General features: G+C 49.5%; 1 protein-coding gene across 1 annotated transcript in view; it reads right to left on the bottom strand.

Annotated features, from left to right (window-relative positions):
• MCF2 (MCF.2 cell line derived transforming sequence) overlaps positions 1-20,186 on the bottom strand; it is a gene marked incomplete at its 3' end in the record, with an annotated part of 58,000 nt that extends 37,814 nt beyond the window's left edge. The window contains exons 1-4 of the mRNA XM_082323674.1: positions 20,072-20,186; positions 7,305-7,373; positions 6,624-6,738; positions 1,884-1,974 (exon numbers count right to left, since the gene is read on the bottom strand). Coding sequence (XP_082179800.1) covers positions 1,884-1,974; positions 6,624-6,738; positions 7,305-7,373; positions 20,072-20,129 — 333 coding nt within the window. The 5' untranslated portion in view covers positions 20,130-20,186. The remainder of the gene's footprint in view (positions 1-1,883; positions 1,975-6,623; positions 6,739-7,304; positions 7,374-20,071) is intronic.
• Positions 20,187-20,680: the final 494 nt, after the last annotated feature.

Genomic DNA, 20,680 nt, shown 5'->3' with positions numbered 1-20,680 from the left:
CGGGGAAGTACGGAAAGATGCTCCTGCCAAAACCCGAGGCTTGATCTCGGCAGGAGGGCCTCGCTTCCCAAGGCAAGTAGTACCAGGGTGAGCCTGGTTTGCCCATGCAACTAGAGACATACACAAAGAGTTAAACGAAATTCTGTACAGTCGCGGTACAAAATTTTTCTGGATCAGATGCACAACCGCAGAGCTGCAATTGCATATACATATGCTGAAAAAATAGGACACTCTGTATTTCAAATTCAGCTTATTTGCACTTCTTTTTATTCTGAAATTACACAAAGATCAGAAAAAATATTTCTTTACTGCAGCATGGGTTATGGTTTACGACTGGAAAGAAATCAAGATTTAATCTTTTGTGTTTGCTGCACAAAGGCAAGTCCAGTCAAACGCCTCCTGGACACAAAGACCGCCCTTTAGGGCCAGACCCTGGTTTTAAGGCAAGATTCCCAAGTCTTAAGATTTAGTGGACATAAGTTTCCTGCTTCTCATTCCTCTTTGCACAGAGCACCTCCACATCAGCTCCGTGGACAGCCCTGATACTACACGCAAAGTCACTTCTCTGCATGGACGCACAGCACGTACAGGTACGCAAATAGGGTGTATGCTCAAAGGTCACAAAATAATTAAAGTTTCTTATTAAACACAAAATGAATGACACTTCTGTAGAAGCTACAAATTAGGACAGGACTTTTTCACATGTGAAACTTCCAAACTATGCAAAGCAACTACATCATCCTTAAAGGATGCTCTTAGTACTAGCACCTGTACAAATGCTGGCAGCAGACCTGAATTTTGATGATCACTTTAAAGAACTACTTTTTAAATGCTGCTTCTTCTCTAATGGTTATCATACTTGGAAATTCAGATTATAAAATTCAGGAAAATCGGAACCCAAAACATTGACAGCGGTATCTTACGCACGCTGCAGAAAGGTAACCCTCTTCCTTTTACCAGATGCCTCTCAGCAAAATGCCATCAAAGCCTAGACACTTGTAACGCCAAGTTCAGCTGGACCACTACTACATACTTAAAATAGCAAAAGATCACTTTATCAGATCTAACCAGAATCACCTAAGAGCTTTCTTTCTCAATACATACTGTTTACTTCATTCTCTATCAGATGGATCAACGCCTTTAACGTCAACGATTATAAGCAGAAACAAAGGCAATAATAATATGCCCAGAATATTTTCATTGACTTACCCACATGGCGTGGTCTGGTTGGGAAAGCATTTATCAATTAGCTCCTACCTATCCATGCACCTACAAACATGACTCTTCTACACGCGCATGCACTGCTGTAACACCACGCTCTGATTTCATAAGACACAATCCATTGCTGGGTTGCAAAAAGCTTACTTTTAAGATATGTTCAGAATCTAATGAGGAGTAGCACATAAACATGTGTAATAGATATTTAAAATACATGAATGCATACATACACATTTAAAATAGATTTTTCCACCCATGTCCACATACAAATGCTTGTGAAGCCTGTTTTAAGAACCTAACACTTTCAATCCCTGACAATGGGGTAAAACATAGTCTCACTAATAACCAGTGTTTAGAAAGAGCATATATGAAGGCAAATTCTCCAGCCATCAAAAGCATAGAACATGGCACAAAACACATTTGGACCACTATGAAGAAGTACAAAAGCAAGCACATGGATCAGTTAATAGTCAAACAGCTCATTTACGCACTCAAATGGGGCATAGAGCTATGACTGAATTAATTATAGGGCCATAAACCAAAACACTACCTAGAGAGAAAGCACAAGCATCATTGCTCCTGGTTCCCAGTGTTTTCTGAAAGTGATACATAATGGGGATGATGACTTAGTACATTACAAGAAATTAACGTTAAAGAGGACTTACTGCTATTTTTTGGAGAGTCATTTTGACCGATGTCCATGTGTCCAATCTTCTATCCAGGATTAGGATAAATTTGGTGTCAGACTCATATTGACTATGAGATAAGAAAATACCAAGTAATCAGATAACATTTTGAGGGAATATGACTTTGTTCCCCCAAAAAACCCCAAACCCAAGCACACAGAACGCAAACTACATGTTGACATTTCCACAATTGCTGAAATGCCCTTTGAAAAAAATTTCCCTGAGCAGACTCCCGCAAGAAATGTGGGAAGCCCCCCTTACGGTTAGCCCAGGGTTCTGCATCACCTTTGGAACGGGCATTGCGTGGGAGCTGGACACGCATCGGTCTTGAGAAGGACTTTGCAGAGGTCGAGGGAGCTGCGCTCCTGCTGAGCAGCTCAGGGATGCCCAGCAGCCTCCACCAGCCCCTGCCCCAAGATGTACATCCCTGTCCTCACCGCTGAGCTCTTCCCTCCGAGGGAGCTTGCTACCTGTTTGCCCGGCTTACAGCAACCAAGCGATGACTCCTGGCTCATTTTGGCACAGGGCAACAGAGGTGACACCAAGCCAGGGATGGGTGATGCCGGCTTGGCAGGGGGAGAGGGGGAGCTGGGGCTGAAATAGGCTTCGCCGGCACCTCCCAAGGCCCCGCTGGAGAAGCAGCAATTGCTAGGAGGCAATTTCCAGCACGCTCTGGTTCACTTTGCAAGCGCAGGCTTCCTGACATCCCTTTTGACACCCAAATCCTTTAAGTTGCTTTGAAAATCCCAGTCTCACCAAGCGAGCGAGCAGTACCGGGGATGCCCCGTCTGGCAGGTGACCTAATGCGCAGGCAAGCCCCTGTCTGTAATTCAAACATTGCCTTCCCAGGCTAGCTGGGTACAGCTCAACCAGGCTCAACCTGTGACAACACACACTCCAGGGCAGTCTGAATTACAAACTGGAATCATGTTTGCACACAGGTAAGGGTACACCAGCTTGTAACCAAGTCCTGTGACATGAGTGTATTTACAGTATACTTAGGTAATATTTACAATATTTATTTTGCAGATGCTGAAACAGGAGAGCCATGTCCCACGCCACCCTATCCGGGCGTCTCAGTGCTGTGGAGAGGCTCCCAGTACACGTGCTGGCCCCCGAGAGCTGGGTCAGGTATCTGCACTGGGCATGGCCCCACGCGGGCAGCCGACCGCAAGCACCGTCTTCGGTAATTCTTGTGTTTGGCAAGCGAAAACACATGGTGGCTAACTCAGAAGTGCCACGTGGCAGACAAAACTTGGCAACTTCACTACAGAAAAAAAAAGACATTTGAAGCCAGTGCAGGAGCTTTCATTCAATGCCCATCTTGCTGCTCTGGTTTGCGATAGCCACACCTCTGACAAATATATTTAAAAGGAATTAACAGCTGTGCTGAGAGAAAAAAAAATCCTTTTGGCTCATAATAACAATTGACTCTCAAGCTGTCCTACAACTCTATCTTATGGACCTCTAATGTCACACTCAAAGTGCGAAGGCTTAGTGCATATTTACACATTGCCATTGAGGAGTACCAGGAAACAGCAGGGAAAACGAATAGCAGATTTTACACGTGGGTCGTACACAGAACTTCTGCATGTAATAAAGTCTGAGGTTACAGACTGTGATCTGGATCAGGCACAACTTTTCAGCCAAACCCAAATAGTCTGGGCAACATAAGATGATTCTGCAAGTTTCTGTCAGCTCTGTCCACCCCCGCCATGAGTTAAATGACCCACACGGGTGGGAGGGGGGCAAAATGATCCTTTTCTTTGAGGTAAAAATAAAACCCTTTGGTTTTTCAGCACACTCTAAAACTTTAAAAGGTAGGTCTCTGTCCTATGAAAAACAATTCCCCAGCTCCCCATGATTTTTCCCAACAGGCTGCAATTGAAAAAAAAAAAAAAAATGCAATGTTTACACAGCACTGCTGCCATTGTAATAAAACCTGAAGAAAAACCCCAGAATCCAAGTAATTTAGAAAAGGCTAATGACTTTCTTTACAATGACTGTAGTGCATTGTCAGTTAATAAAAGTATGCCAAAGTATGCCATGTACTCAGGACAAGGTTATATTCAGAGAGTAGCCTCTCAGCATGTTAATTTACTTTTATCAGTTCCCCTACAGACACAAAGAGGAAAGTTCCCAGCTGTCCAAAAGCCTTGAAACCTACTGTGGGAAATTTTTAATTTAATCTGGGGCTAGTGGAGCAAGTCTGTGACTATGCACAACCCAGGCCTTGCAGGTTTATCAGATTTCCAGTCCTGCGATGTACCTTTTAGACTGACAATAAAAATAAATCGATGCTTTCTCACCAAGGCTGCAAGGGGTGAGTTCATTTGCATCCAGCAGCAGAAAGATGGAGGCAGATAACCAGATTGAGGATTATTTCTCTCCGGGTGCTTCTTGTCACTTTTTTTCCTTACCCTTAATTTTGTACATGTTGCAGGACGCACCAGACTAAAAATAAAGACCTGGGATGTTTTGCAGGAGGACTTGAAATTGGATCCTGGAGTCTGCAGTTGCGAGATTTATCACAGGACTGAGAGGCTCCTTGTGGCTGGTGGGATCAGAGCAGGACCTGCTGCCTAATGGTTAAATGCGGAGGTATTTATAGCCAACAGCACCCTTCGCTGTTTCATTACTCCGTGTCATCAGCCATGGCTCTAAACCGCTTTGTACTTCACTTCCCGACGTAAGGGAAACATGCAGAGCTTGTCTAAATACCAAAAAGCTGGATAGTCAACCAAGATCACTCGTAGGGTTTCCTTTCTGCAAATACTGGGATCTGTCGCGCTTACCTGTGCCTCTCCTTCAAGCACACCATGGCACAGTGCTGTTCGGCAAAGCCAGCCTGAAGGCAGGCAGGCAGGCAGGCAGGCAGGCAGCCCCTCTGCAGGCAGCCCCTCTGCAGGCAGCCCCCCGCGTGCAATTTGACTTGGGTGCGCTGGGTGGGAAAGGTGGGGACCTGCGACTTATTTTCCTGAACAGTTCTTCCATACAAGCACTTTCTGCAGCTGCCTCCTGCCCACAGCATGGTTCCCAGCAATCCTGAAGTAAAATTAACCTGCCTACAAGACTCATCTTCCTCCTGGCTCTGTTATTAATGCACGCACCTTGCGGAGCAAAGAGTGGCTTACAACATCCATTTCCTTTATCTAACAATTATTTCCAGGAGAAAAATGCTTCATGAAATTCAGCTTCCCAAAATACTACGGACCTGACATCCCATGAGGTTTCCTCAGACTGGTATCGGGAGGACGAGATGTAGCCCATGCTCCTGATTGCACAGGAAAGGCACCGTGCGTGTGGTTTTGGTACGCCCATACCCATCGATAGGTATGTGGCGGTGAGGTGTCAGTGCATCCATGGCTAACTGACACACAGGTCAAATATTTACCTCTTCTAGGGATTTTCTAACCCAACGCCTGAGCCCTGATGCCATGCTGCGATGCCACTAAGGGTACCACACACCTCACAGCCCTTCCACCCTCAATTCCGTGATGCTTTTCCTTGCTCCCTGACACCACAGCCTTTTTGACTCCAAAATGTTAAAAAGCACGTGTTTTTAAGACGGTCAGGTATTGAGGCAGGCTGTTATGGTGGTAGGAGGAGCAGAGAAGCATGATTAAAGTGGTTTTACTAATAACATGCTGAACATCTTTGAATCACCAGCAAGCTTGCAGCTCTCATTAGCTCCTTGATTGAGTTTGACCTCCTACAGGGACAGCAAGACTGCTCATCATGCTAATGCCAGGGTGTTCACAGTCATATGAAATAAGAAGCCCTGGAGAAACCGGGCGGAGCTGGGAAGCACGGCCGCACAGATACGGGCAGCCCACACAGCACGGAGAAACCCCTCGGGCCAGCACACACCGTGGCGTGCTCCTGTCCACGCCGGGACGGTGCTCTGTGGGCCAGCAGCCCGCGAAACTTCAGAGTCCATCCAAAAACAGGACAGAGGAACCAGAGGCCCTTTTTTTTTCCTGCAGAGATGGCTAAACACACGGTACTTCTTCCAAGGCAGCTGCTGATGGAAAGCTCCCATCTAGCTGCTCTCAACCTGCTCTCCGTGCAGGAAGAAATTTGCCAAAACAGGCATTATTCAAGGAAATTAAGCATTCCAGGTAACTGAGTCACCAGGCTCAGCAGCAAGAAATAGGAGGACCATTAATCTAAGTATACAGCCCTGCATGTGGCACAGGCAGACTGTCAGCCGCTTAACCCTGAGACACAGGCAGGTAATGGGAGCTGCGGCATGCTGCTGAGCCATCGCGTGTAATGGGGACCCCAAACGGCTTGTTCCTGTAATTAGTCTCTTCCTCCAGTTACATTTCTCTTTTTTCCACAGTAATGACTCTCTATTTGTACACGTCAAAATATTATTCTGCAGTGGCATGGCATGTTTAAGCGGTGACACATGTCAAAGCTTAAGGAAAGCTTGCTGTTAATTAGAAACTTAATAAACTAAATTTATGACACATGCAGGCTGACAAGTCATAGGGATGCTGTCCACTTTTTACTCGGCAATTACTGGTACATTAAATACCACACCTGGGCACCATAAGGGCTTGCATCATTCATCTTCTCCCTCTTACTTGCTCTGAGAGCTGAAGGTGCCCCTCACCCCCACGCGTGGCATTACCCTGAAGATCCCCCTGCCTGACCCAGGCAGGACCGACACCTCTGCCCATCACAGGCAAGAGCTAGAAGGGAGCCACATACCTCGGGACTGACGTTAGGTAGGTTAAGACTTTAGACACAATCTCCTCGGGCACCTCGTTGAAGCGAGCGTTGTCGGGGAGGGTGATAATCCAAGCCTTGTCTTTCCCTCGGCCACCTGCAATAAAGACAAGGATGCCTCCCTGGGCCTGCTTTCAAGGAGGGCCAGCAGCAAAGCCCAGGTCCACAAGTCAGGACAGAAAACATGCTGTCATCGTTACAGAGGGTTTTTTTACATCACCAGAACAGCAAAACCAAGCCAAATCCTGCCTCTAATTTCAAGCACAACACACACAAGCGGTAGAAACAAACATACTAGGTACCAGGTATTTCCTTTATTTACTGAGCGTACTGTACATGGGACAGCAAAACAAGTCAGAAATACAAGGACAAATCAGCACACTGGTCTGGCACCTACAGAAATACATTTCAAAGCAAAACGCTTGTTAACGTGTTGCATGTTTGAAGGTAAGAATATTTTATAGTACGGCTTGAGACAGAAACCTAATATGCTCTTTCAAACTGCCTCAATGTTTTATTAACAACATTTCTAGTGGCACTGGAGACTACCTGATGGATAATATCCCGTGTGGAGTATCATTTTGCCAAACAGCGCAGAAGTTTGTCTGGAGTATTTAATTACTGCAGAGAGAGAGAGACCCCGGAGAAGTTCACCATACTCACCAGAAAGAAAAGCAAACTCTTTCATCAAATCATCACTGATGTCCTTTGCACAGATGGGTATCGCGGTTTCTGGAAAAAAGCAAAAGCAGCAATCAAAAAGGAAGCACAAATCCAAAGCAAACACATTTATCAATGTGTTAACCCAAAGGTGGGACTTGAACCAAGTGCAGCTTCCCTGAATTATATATGAAATATTGTAACAAAGGACATACAGTTCTCCTAGAAACCAATGTTTCTAATGACTCTAACAGGGCAAATGCCATAATTCAGTTACAAATGTATTCTGTCAAATGTACTGAGGCAGAACTGCCTGGGAGCTCGAGTGCTCTTCCCTCAACAGGGTATATCCGATGTTAATATCTATATTTCGGAGTTACTAAATTGACACTCCTATTTTGCAAACTCCCCCGGTGCCTCCTAGCCTTGGCAATACAACGGGCTGAGGTTTCTGCTGGGAACGGCAGCATCTAAGGCTGCCGCACTGGGAACAAGGTTGGGTTTTCAGACTGTTACAGTCTTTAATTTGAGCAAGTAAGCTTCTGAAATCATGTTTTCATCTGGCACGGGGCCACATGCACTGGAAAAGCTGTTGTTCTTACGTCCAGTTATTAGATTGCTTTTTAATTAAATAATGGGAGAGGCTGTTTTAATACCATATTTAGCACACTGACCATTTCGGCGGCAATGAAGCACATCGGAACAATATACATGATTTTACCTTTCACTGGGAGAAGGAAACAAAAACCAGACTCAATAAACACAAGAGGAGCTTATAGCTGGTAGACATTTTTCTGGATTATCTATAAATGGAATGATAGCTAAATATTAAACAGCCTTGTTCCTGCAAATAAATGTTTTAAAGCACATCTATACAGATTAAAGTCCTTGTGCCTTCTGATAATTAAATTTTAAACACTGATTATTTTACAGAGTTGGTCCTAGGGAGTAATCTTTTGGCTGTTTTCAATCACACGGGCCGCATACTTCAGCACACTCCAGCGTAATCGATATTTATCCTATCGCGCTTTTTCCAAAAGCTTTCGGGGTCACTTCTACTTTACCTAAGGATTTTTCAGGCCTTCCATCGGCCGTATGGAGCTGCAGCACAGCTGCCCAGAGGTGCCCGAGGTGGGGGTGCTCTGCCTCCCGCAGTCCCCGCCGGCCACGGGCTGCTCCCTGCTCTTCTACACACGGGCTGCTATTTTTTTCCTCTTGTAGATAAAAATGTTATTTTTGTTCGTTAAGGATCGAGCTTCAGTCCCACTGGCATCTACAGAAACATTCTTGATTTTAACAGGCCCCAGAATTGGTCTTGGTAAGAAAGAAGTTTGTTTTGCAAAGATATTTCAAATATTTCTCTCTCATTCAACTGCTTCACCTAACTTGAGGACAAGCAGTGGCAATAGATTTCTTCTCTATTAGTTGATTTTTTTTCCACGTCAATAGTATCACACTGATAAAAATCACATTTAATAACTTAATAAGCTCCAACACATGAAGTAGATGATATTAAACATGCGGGTCTTTAAAAATACAAGACAAAAGCCCGTGGCATGTGCCTCAGAAAGGTGTGGGGCTGTTCAGCAGCTTGTCTGCATTTGCAGTCGGGGTGAAGCCTGTCCCCAAAGCCAGCTCGCCTCGCCTACCCCTGCCGACCACTTTCCCCAAAGATGCAGCCACTGGCAAGCCAGGCAAAGTTTCCCCCCGTGCTATAACGTCCACGCGTGATTCAAGTGCTCGATGGTAAACACAAACGCAGTTACAGGTTTACAGTAAATGCAGCTTTTGTTTCTGGTCCTGCAGTGATATGGGAGGGAAATGCTGGTTTATTGATAGCTGCCCAGGAAACAGGCTGGGAAAAGGGGGTTAACCTTTGCACGGTGAAAAAAACCAAAACCAAAACACTTAAAAAGTTTCACAAGGCATTTTCTCACTGAGAACAACCTACTTAAACTAAGCCGGAGACAACCATAGTTGGAAAAAAAATGTAGCATTTTTCCACAGATAATTTCAAACTTTGCTTTCCAGAAAAGAAACACCATCTGAAAAATGCATCCTTTGACCCCAGAATCTGGTGCTTATTCTCTCACATCTCTCAGCTGCAATTTCCCAATGATCATCATGATACTGCAAACACCAACGGATGTTTTAATCCTACCCGTGCTGGGGAGCTGCAGCAGGACCCGCTGTGCCGTGCCCTCTGCAAACGCGGGTGCAGGCGACCCCAGCCCTGCACAGCCCGCCAGCTAAGCAAGCACCATCAGGGCCATGCCAGCAGGTGGACCTGGCATTTTGGGGTTTGAGGTGCAAAGCACCATAGGATGGGGGTTCCCACCACGGTCGGGAACAACCCGAGGAGGGACCCGCTTTGGGAGTCACGGTTTCCAGCAAGGACCTTGCTCCCCAACGTTTTATTCCACAGAAAGTTTCATCCTTGACTTCAGCACAGAGGTGGAGACCCAGATTCCTACCATACCCTTATGAGTTTCTTGCTTCTCAAGGGATGACATTTTTGGAAGAGGGCACTCAGCACCCTCAGAAAATCAAGCCCTTCCTAGCAGTCCCAAGTTGAGCACTCAAAATAACTCATTTCAGGAAAAACTGCGTGGGAGTACGTTACTTCAGGCAGTGCAGGCTTGGGGATTATTTCCCTTACAAACCCTCCCCATCTCCTGCAGGGTAGGAGAATCCAACAAGCGATGCAGGAGCAGGACGGCTGCCCTTTGGTAAGGTCAAGGCACAACAACAGGCTGATTGTGGTCCCATGAGAGCCGCTCCTTGGCCAACTCATCGCTCGCTCTGCATTGGCCATTGAACTCAACCTCCTGGGCAAATGCTAGGGAAAATCAAGTGCTGGCATCAAATTTGCAAGCGTTTTGCTGTGCCTGCGGCACATCAGTTGGATGTTACTATAAACCCTGTCCAGAAGTGCAACCTCTGTCCTCAATCTATGGAAAAAGAGCAGTGAAAGGCAGTGGGGCACCAAAGACATCCGCCTCTCAAACAAGGCTTCAGTTGATGTTCACTGGCGAACTGAGTATTTCTTATTTGAAGGACACTCTTGGGACAGTACAGAAAAGACCCCAGGGTACTGCCCAGCACTGGCTATGAACAGTACAGCATCTTGCTCGGCACAAGGTGGAGGAAGCCAAGGTTTCAGGGAAGTCCACTTGTTTCTCTTAAAAAGAGGCTTTGTGATCATCAGCTACTATGGAATAGAGCTGCTGTTACAAAATCGAGCCTGAAACCCCTACGTTACAGCATCCCAGAGCACTTCACAAACTACATTGCTATCCCCACAGCTGGTATGACCTCAGGCTTTAGGGTCTTCCTAAAAACAAGCAGCATCTGGATGATAAATTGTCATAACAGTGTAGTAACATTTTTTTTATAGGCTCTAATCTGGGTATTTATAAAATGCTGCTGCAGTTATTACATTCAGAGACTCCTCTATGGAGGAGATCGTTGCCATGACACAGAGTATCAGAGGATGCATGAAGCCAAGCGAGGAAAAGACAAAAGGGAAATACAGAGCTCTCTACGCTTCCAAGAAAAACTAATGTGGCTCAGCACAGAACCCTGCTGAATCTTTCCTGTCCCCATCATTTGCTTTACACAGTCCAGACCATTTTGCTGGGTCCTCTCCACAGGACCGCATCTCAAGGCCACTGCACAGACTGCAGTTGTAAGGATGATGCTTATTGTTAGAGATCTTCCCTTTCGAGGCGATTCAAGCACAGCGGGACTTCCACGTACGGTGGAGGTCTGCAGTGACATTCAGAAAGGGGACAGCTGAGAACAAATTCCTCTCGTAAAACTCAATTAAACTCTGAAGTGCTTTGCTCTTTGGTAACTATTGTTTTCTTTTCTTTTGCAAACTTCGCAGGCCCGCAGCATCTGCAGGCAGCAGCTGTGTAATGCAACTGCCAGGCTGACGTATTAGAGCCTCCTACTTCACAACACTGACCAAATATTGTTTGCAACTATAAAATCCATTCGGAGATGGCTTTGTCGTGAATGAAGAATAGCAACTTTTCATGTGAGGGTTGCTGCCATAGTCTAGGAAACAAAACTGAAGTAAATCAAATGAAAAGGGTAAAGGATCATGCTGAGCTTCTCCGTAATCTGCTTGTTCTCAGCTGCTTGTCCATTTGGACATCTACATCCAATGAAGCGGTGTCAAGGGAGCCTGCAGATCAGCACATTTGTAACCTATTTCCAGTTCCCTCAGTGACTTTCTGGGCTAACCGGGGTCATCAGCCAGCGTCTGTCTCAGGTCGCCCCACCACAGGAAGGCCCACCTGCCTCCAAAAGTTCCTTTGAGGCTAACGACACCCCTAACGCAGACCTACACAAACCGTAGGTATTTGCAGGAAGGTCCGGTGCTCGGGGAGTTTCAACGAGCAGGATTTCTCCTAGCTGCCACGGACACTCCTGTCTGCGGCCAGCGTCGGTGCGAGCCTCCCAGAAGAGCTGATGGAGCACAAGTGAGGCTGGGCGTGAGGATTAAGCCATCCCCGTCTCATCTACTTTGCGCAGGAGTGGGAACAGAAATCCCTTAGAGCAGAGTGCCCCAACCATGAACCCTGTGCAATGCAGAGAGCGGCCCTTTCAGCTTCTTCAGCTGAAGTTGCTCTGCTTTGCAAAATTAAATATTCATTGAGGTAAAGAATAGAAACACAGTCCTGTATCTGAGGAGAAAGACCAATGCACCACCCTGCAACTTATCCCCCTAACCCAGTCCAGATCGCTATACCCACTCAAAACACACAAATGGAGGGATCCTGCAGCCCATCGCTTGGGTTAAGGGGAACAGTTTGACCTGAAATTTAATTCTCTGCAAAATCCAAAGAGCTCCTCCAGGAAGAATGACAGAAATCCATCCCATAGCAGCGGTCGGGGCCACAGTTTGCTGCGGGAAACCCAAGTCTCCGTCACCCCGGTGCGCGTCCTGGCTGGTGAGCGGCTGAGCCTCACCCTGCCTTCTCACCGAGCAGTTTCAAAAGACTCTGGATTCAATCCAGTACACAAGAGGAAACATCGCCATTCCCCCTATCAGCACACCATGTCCAGGAAGCAAGACAGAAGGAGTTATTAGAGAAAAAAATATTATTTTATACTGTCTGCAAACTGCCCTACTGTGGAACAGCCCACTTGCATGAGGTCTACACAAATCCTGTCCAACAGCACGGTGCTGAGTGACAGAGTGACTGTCCCTGGCTGCGGGAAGGAGCAGGCAGCTGCCGTTACTGCCCAGGCACCGCTTCATCCAGGATCTTCCCGCGGATCGTGCCCCACTTGCACAGTCTCCAAGCGGTGGCTTCCCCGACAAGCTTATTGCTGGAGTAGGGATCCTAATTTCCACATCACCGGATCCACCCTCCCACATCTCCGTCCTGCTCCGTACCTGCCCGGGAACAGGATACGATGCTGTGTATGCGCGGAGCAGGTGTTTACACAGCCTTCGTGGGAACCGGAGCCAGGAGGGGCTGGCAGCTGGCCAGGCGGCACCATGCTGATGGAGATACCGTGCTGAACTGCACGTTCATTAGGAAACGCATAGCAGAGAATAGGACATTGTGCTCCTCAACAAGGCCTGCTGTATTCACCAAAAGCTTATTTACAGGACCTGGGCTGAGCAGAGGACTGACAGCCAAGGTCCTGAGGCTGCTTCCTGGCTTGGAGATGAAACTCTTTGGTAGCCAGGAGCAAATCGTGTCTCTTGTGGCTTCAGTTCCTCATTTGCAAACGGGAACAGGCACAAGTGCCAGCAGGATACGATGGTAGCAAAGGGCCACGAGCATATCTGATGAGAAGAGCAGAAAAGACCGCTGCAGCCCCCATCCGTCAGGCCGATGCACGTGTTCATGTCTGTACCGATAGTGTGAGAGCTGGCCTCAAAGGGCGAGTGTTAAAAACCCCACTGGACTAACCATTGGATTAACCCATTAACCACTGGACTAACCATTGGCATTGGACTAACCTGGACAGCTGGGTAAGATAAAGTCTCCACAACTCACAGGACTGGTTTCTGAATGCACCAAAAAACCAGAAGATCTCAGGATTGGACATGAAGTCCACCAGCCAGGACTTGGTGGCTTCCTCCCTGGGGACCTGAGGGCAAGGGATCATTTTTCCCTACAAGTGAGTTTGCAGCACACTGGCTCACAGGGGCTTGCAGGTCCCAACCAGGACTTCTGAAGATTCATAGGGCAGAAAAGCAGAGCGGCCTGCTAATAAGAGACATTTCTACTCGGTTCCACTGAAGTCATCCAGAGCTGCAGAGCCCACGGGGGTTTACCAGCCTTACGCTGCAATTACACCTTTATAGCTGAGGTAACAGCCTGGCCACAGATTTAGACATGTGGGGACCTTTTCCCCAGGTGATGAATACCCTGCAGTAAAAGCATAGCCTACATCAAACAAATTCCCTTCTCTCCACACCCCAAAAGTTCAGCTGCTAAAGAAACTTAGAGACTTAATTGCGCAAAGTGCGAAAACTGCTGTGGTCCTCTGCTGCATTTGCAAGTGATCTCAGGTATGTTGCAGAAGCTATATATGTAATCATTAGTCATTTCTAACAGCAACTCTGAGCTGCACGCACCCTCGTATCCACCGAAACCATGTTCAGCTGCTTGTGCATCCTGCCCCGACACACATATGCCCTTGTGGAAGCAGTCCCGCTGCAGTCGCCGGGGGTACCTGTTGCAAAGACGAGGCTCTGTTGCTGTCCAGGGGAGCCACGTGGAGCAAATTCACCTTTAGCCATCTCAGTGTAAGAACAACAATTTCTGCTGCTGCACTAAAACCCGGCACATTCAACAGTGTGTAATTCCAGGTGGTGCAGCCCTTCCCCGTGCCAAGCGAGCGACACAAAAGACTCATTAAAATATTTATGGCAGAAAGCTTCAATACCCTCGACTGCTACAAGCACCTTTGTCCCCTCCTGCCCGCGGGGGCAGCTCGTACCTCGCTGCGGCCGGGGGCTGCACGGGACCACCTGCATCCCCCCGAGCCCTGGGCTCAGCCCGCAGCCACCCGCTTTGTAACTACAGCCAGTCAAAACCTGGTTGTCATTTGGAGTGGCAGATTAGCAATTAGATTTGGTTTATAAATGCCTAATTTTCTGGAAGATGTGATGTATTGATCCCGAGGAAGATGATGGGGCTCCTCAGCTGGTTCTGTCAATAGCCTGAAGGCAAACTTCCACCTGCCACACGCAAATCTCTCGGTAAATCCTCCACTTGGCAGATGCGCTTGCAAAACCAGCACAACACGGGGGCAAGGGATGGCAGAGCCGTGGGAAGAGCTGCACCCCAGGAACGTGGTGGGAGCCGTGCATGGACAGGGTGTATTTAGAGGGAACTGGTTCAGGTGCTGGCAGCACACCTTGGTCCCCAGGCTACAGGTGGCAGTGGGGCCATCCCAGGAGCTGCCAGGAGCCCAGTGATGCTGGCAGCCAGGCATGGGTGGTCCTCAGAGAGCTCCTTACAGAGGCAGGTCAGCAGCAAAATGCCTCCTTCAGAGCCAGACGGGACAGACACACAGCAACAGCCGCCACACCGCTGTTTCAAAGGGACCTGGCCCGTGCAAAGCCATGCCCTGCACAGGACAGCCACCGGCACCGGCCCCCCGGCACAGCCACCACCCTCCACGGCCACGCGGGCACGAACGCAGAACCCTCTTCCCGAATCGCCGCCGTAACTGTCCTCATGTGAGCATGCCCCAGCAAAAGTCATGATTTAAACTTCACCAGGAGCATCATCTCATGTCACAGATGGGAAATGGAGGCAGTCACATCAGCCAGAAGCACATCAAAAACACCCAGGGATTCAAAAAAGCCATGGAAAGCCCCAGGAGGGTTAGTCCATCACTAGGCGTGACGGCTTGGTCACCACACCAGGTTCAAGGACTCCTTAAATTATCCTTTGTCAGACTGGGGAGGATATTTTAAGGAAAGGCTTGCTCTGTTTGCAAGTTCTTTCTTCTACTTCTCCCCAAGCACCCACTCCGGTGCAGCGTAGGAGGCAGGATACGGCACCAGATGGTCCTCTCTTCTGACCTAGTGGCTGTGCTTCTCCACCGAGGCCTTCTGGGGCTTATCTGCCATCGATGCTTCAGCACAGACACACATCCCCATCATCCAAACCTGGGACTATGCTCGGCTAAGAAACCATACAACAAAAAACAAAAAAAGTGAAGCTTCTGCAAAGCTAGAATGAGCTTTACAAAAGGCTTAGATTTATATACACTGAGGATAAGAGTGAAAATGCAAAAGAAAATGCTGTGAAGGAAAAAAAGATAAGAAACAGGGAGAAAATGTTAACTCAGCACAGTCCAGGCTTGCGGACCATCATCCAGGCAGCGTGCCCGTCCCATGGAGGAATGTTCTCACGGGCCCAGCTGAATCATCACCTTACAATAGGAGCTGACCGGCGAGGCCGAGAGGGATCGCATGGCAGCGCGTCCTGGCGTGCGCAGAGCGACCCTGGATCAGGCCCCGCGGCCGAGCCTGCGAGCCCCGGGGCAGGAGCCTCCCGCTCCTGGGCATCCCTCCAGCAGCTGCCGCTGGGGAAATGCCCAGGGCACTGGGCACCAGCACGGCTCAGCTGCGGTCGCTCGCTGACACGCAAAACCAGCAAAACCTCATTCCTGCTGACCACTGCCGGGAAGACAAGGCACAGCCAGCTCAGGATCCCAGACAAGGCGCAGTCATCTAAGGATCCCACATGCATGGAAACGTCATCCTCCGGTACAATTTTGGGAGCTGGAGTGAGCAGAAGGGTCCCTGGGAGCCGGGGCTGAGCCGTGCTGCCAGTGATGAGGAGGATGCTCAGGGGAGGTTAAAAGGTCCAGGGTGTCCCTGTGTGCTGGGGACCATGGAGTTTGGGAAGGGGGGAATCTCTTCCAATTTAGATTTAACAGCTGGCAAACTGTGGAAGCTTTGCTCAGAAACGGTGAACCAAATGGCAACAAGGCTTATGTGTTATCTCCTGTTATTGCTGTGGCTAATCTGCTAATGTGAGGGAACAAAATACTGCATGCTCTGATGTGTTCACATTTGATCAGAAAAACTATCTTCTCATATCACCTCAAACTAAGCAAAAATTGGGAAAGATAAAAGCCAGCTCAGCTATACGTGAATTTACATCTATTGCAAGAAATGTAATATAGTTTCTCAACACCCACCCTTGTGGATTCAAACTCAGTGTGGGAGTTGAGAAAATCTAGTTTCTTGCATTTCTAATACTTAGGAGCTTCAATGTACTTCTAATTTTCTCCTGTTCCCAATTTCAGTCACCCCTCCCTTACAGAAGACTCAGAAAAGAGTCTGCAGGTGTTGGCACACCAGCAGCGGGGCACGTTTGCCAGCCGTGCGGGGGAAGGCGTGTTTAGCGTCGGCCACCGGTACGCACCTTCCCAGCCAACACCGTCAGCCTCCAAAACAGAGCCTGTTCAGCACAAAAGACTTCCAAAGCCAAATAAAAACAAGCACACCTCAATAAATTTCACATCATTCAATAGCACGCAAGCATTGCTTTTTCCAAGCCAAATTCCAGCTTTGTGCACAAAGTAGCTCTTGGGACATGCAACAGCAGTAAATCCTTGGGCCCCGTTACCTGCCCAGGAATCTGGAATTGAGTTCACTGAAGTCACTGGAATGATTTAGTTGCTTTCAGAGCCTATACAGCCAGGAAAGTAAATCATACGGCCAGGTTCCCATGATGGCATCACCTGGAAACTCTGCTGCAAAGCGAGGGAAATTAAAAACTATTTTCCTGAATTGAAAATGGAAATGCTCAATTCTGGCATTCCCCTGTTGAGCAAAAGCGCATCTCCAAATCCAGCAAACCGCTTTCCTGCGGCAGGAGAAGGTCAGCGGCATGGAAAGTGAGGGGGGGAGGACATCGCTGGCGCTCGCTGTCTGTCTCGCACTACCCAGCCCTTGGACAGACACCCACGGAGCAGCAGATGGATAATTGCACCGTGCAGGCGGCTCAGCCAGCGCGGATTCCCAGGGAACAACTCTGCCCTGGGAGCTGCCGGCAGCCGGAGCTCCTGACTCAGCCCTGCTGTAAAACCAAGTCTAGCATCGCCCGGGAGGAAAAGGGATTCGGAAGAACAGGGCAGCCCCACCCAGCCACTTCCACCACAGCTCCTCGCGTTCCTGTTCCTCTGCCCCCAATTTGGCAACGGCCTTCAATTTTACTTCGTTAGGGAAGCTGTCAGATGGGATGATTGAGGCTTCAGCAGCGGAGCAAGTTGAGGAGCGTGGGACCCGAGCTGCGCCCCTCACACGTGCCGAAACGACCACCGTCACAGCGACCCGTGTCAGTCGGCACGAAGCTGCCCGTTTGCAGGACGAGGCTGAGGGCACTCGCTTGCTTTGTGGCTCCGGGATTTCCTTGCAAGTCCTACCTGCCAAAACCGACTTTAACGCTCCTGCCACAAGCACGACCAGCAGCGATATCCGCACTCTGAACTGCCCACCTCCAGGCACACGGGGGAAGCTCTGTGTCTCCAAGCATCCTCCAGTTCGGTGGCAAAGCCAGCGCTTTGGAAGACTCCTTCTTTCCCCCACCGTATTTTACACTTCGGTTGCTTCCCTCCCACACAGCCCTGCTGTCACGTCACTTTTGTCCTGGTAAATGAATGATAAGCCATTACTGCAGTTGTAGCGAATGCGATGTAGGGAGAGGAAGCAGATCCCACGTACTACTGACTGCTCCCAGACTACTACTCCTCCGTGGTCCACCCAAGGAGGCCTGGACTGATGGCGGTGCAGAGCTTTCGGAGGCTGCTGGCCCTGGACTCCGCTCACTTGGCCCTCTGAGGGAGCCCAAGCCATTTTAAAGAAGAGAATGGCTGTGAAAGGCTTGGGATTTATACAGGCTTATATCTCGCTGTAAGGCAGATACGGGGGAAACATCACCTTCTACTAGAAACGACCAAGTTTCCAGTACCGATGCGTGAAGGGAAAAGGTTAACACGTGGTCCTGGATCAGGCTGAATGCTCAGAAATTAGCAATGAGGAAAAAAACCTTCTGATTTATTTTTAACCTCATGATTTGGGGAACCTTACTCAACTTTGTATCTTTTTCAATATCTCATTTTAAGAATCTACATAGATGCCAAATCACGTGTCCAGATCCTGCAGCTATAACCACACAAGCATGCCTTTGTGGAGATATTTTGATTTCATAGGAGCATTATGCAAAGGTCATCTGCCAAGAAGACAGGGCTCATGCTCACGAGAAACCCGCTGCCCGCTTTCACCCGGTTTCCGTAACACCGCTCATAGGAAACGTTCACCATCTGCGTCCCCACGCCTGTGTCACCCGGCTCCTGTTCCAGCAGCGTGGGTGTTTCATCGCCGACACCAGCACAAGGAGGATCAGACTTGGTTTTTAATCACGTCCGTTCAAGGAGCATCCTTTGCTAACTGACCGTGAGCACCCCTGCCTACATTTTCCTACCCTATTTGCAGGGCGAGGGCAAACGAAGAGGGGAGCATGGGCAGGGCGGGCAGGACAGCCCGCAGCGGCGCAGAAGGCGCTGTGGTGGGCATCGTCCCAGAAGAGGCTCTGCACAAGCATCTCTCGAGGGGAAGGTGACACCCTGGTGAAGTCCTCACCTGTGACTTACCCCCCGATAAATTCCTCCCGCAGCCTAAACTGTGCTTTGCAAAGAGGTCAAGGCAACTGGAATTAGACTGGAAGGTTTTTTTGGGTCAGTGTGTCTTCTTTGTGCCTGGCACGGCTCCAAGCACGCTGCCAGCTGTGAACAAACAAGGACCGATGAGCGCCTTCGCCTCCTGACGACATATGCATCCTCTAGCGAGGATGGAGTCACCCAAGATGCCACTACCTTTCCTGGATTATGAAAGACCTCTCTGCAAAAAAAAAAAACCAAACTTGTTCTCCCCACAAGAAAACAAAATAACAAAAACGTCAGGGCTCCAAACAGTTTATGAGCAGATCATTGTCCATCAAAGGAAGCAGAGTTGGAGCACAAGAGCAGCTTACAGCCTGAGGGTAAGGGATCAGATTGCATTTGCTTCTCACATTAAGGGTGTGCAGCCATATAACCACAGCAACATCGTTACAACTCTGTGCCTTCCCCAGCGCAGCCTGGGTTTAAGCGATGTTTAAAGTCCAAGGAACGAGGGAGGGAAGAGGGGCTGTCTAACAGAGACACGGGCTTTACACACATCTGCTCTTCTACTTCAAAAGCTGGGAAAGGGCACATCACAGTCATCAGGCTAAGATGCAACTTCCCAGGGAAGACTTCTTTAGTTTTGGCCATGGGGACTCGCAGGGGCAAACACCCTTCTGCTCACCGAAAACAATCTCCTTGCTTCAAAATGCCTTTTGAGCGATGCATTCCAATAATAAAAAGGACATGTCAGCAGCACAACGCGAAAGAGCTTCTCCTTAAAAACCGAGGCCATTCTACACCGACCATGCAATCCATCAAAATACAGAACACCCAGAGTGCTCGCCAACCCTCCTGCAACCAGCCCTCCCGGCGGCTTCCCCGGCAGACGGACCCGGGCACCAGCGCATCTCCCCGCCGCGCCTTTGCACCCCGGCCCCGCAGCCGCCCCCCGCCGGCCGCGGAGGAGCCGGGCGGTGAAGGAGGCGAGGGAGGGAGAAGGCAGAGGGATGGCCGGGGAGAGCCCTTCGCCATCCCCGCCGCCCCGGACACCTGTGACAGCCCTGACACCCGCACCGGCCCCGCGGGGTCCGGCAGCCCCCGGCACTCACCGGCGGCGGCGGCCTCCAGCAGCGCGGCGGCCCGCAGCAGGCAGTAGTAGCGCTCCATCTCCCCCGCCGAGGTGCCCCCCGGCGGGGCACCGGCCGGGGCCGGGGCCGGGGCCGGGGCCGGGGCCAGGGCCATGCCCCGCGGCAGCGCTCCGCCGCCGGCACCGCTCCGCCGCCGCGGGCCCGCACGGCCGCCCAGGCGGGGCCGGGGGAAGCGGGCGGCCCCCGCCGCCGCCTCCGCCCGCCCCCCGCCCCGCCCCGCCGCCCGCCCGCTGCCCGAGCCGCGGCCCGGGGCACCGCCGCCGCCCGCCCGGGCTTCCCTTTCCTTCCTCTTTATTTCCCCCTTCTTTTCCCCTTCCCCCTTTTTTCCTTCTTTCCCCCTTTTTCTACATTCACCGCTTCTCTCCAGTGTCCCCCAGCACGCCGCCCTGCACCGCTCCCCACCTTAGTGCCTATAGCACTTCTCTAGAGAAAAAAAACAACAAACACACACACACGAGTGTTTTCATCCTCTGCAAGCAGCGTTCTAGCAAATTCCTTGAACACTATATGAGAACAGCGTTAAGCCATGCTATAGCCAAAGCTGGCCAGAGCCCTAAGCGCACCACCGGT

This window comes from Platalea leucorodia (genome assembly GCF_965183815.1).
Source record: "Platalea leucorodia genome assembly, chromosome: 10".
Lineage (NCBI taxonomy): Eukaryota > Metazoa > Chordata > Aves > Pelecaniformes > Threskiornithidae > Platalea > Platalea leucorodia.
The sequence above is the reverse complement of the archived record's forward strand: the minus strand, read 5'-3'. Positions and strand labels throughout refer to the sequence as shown.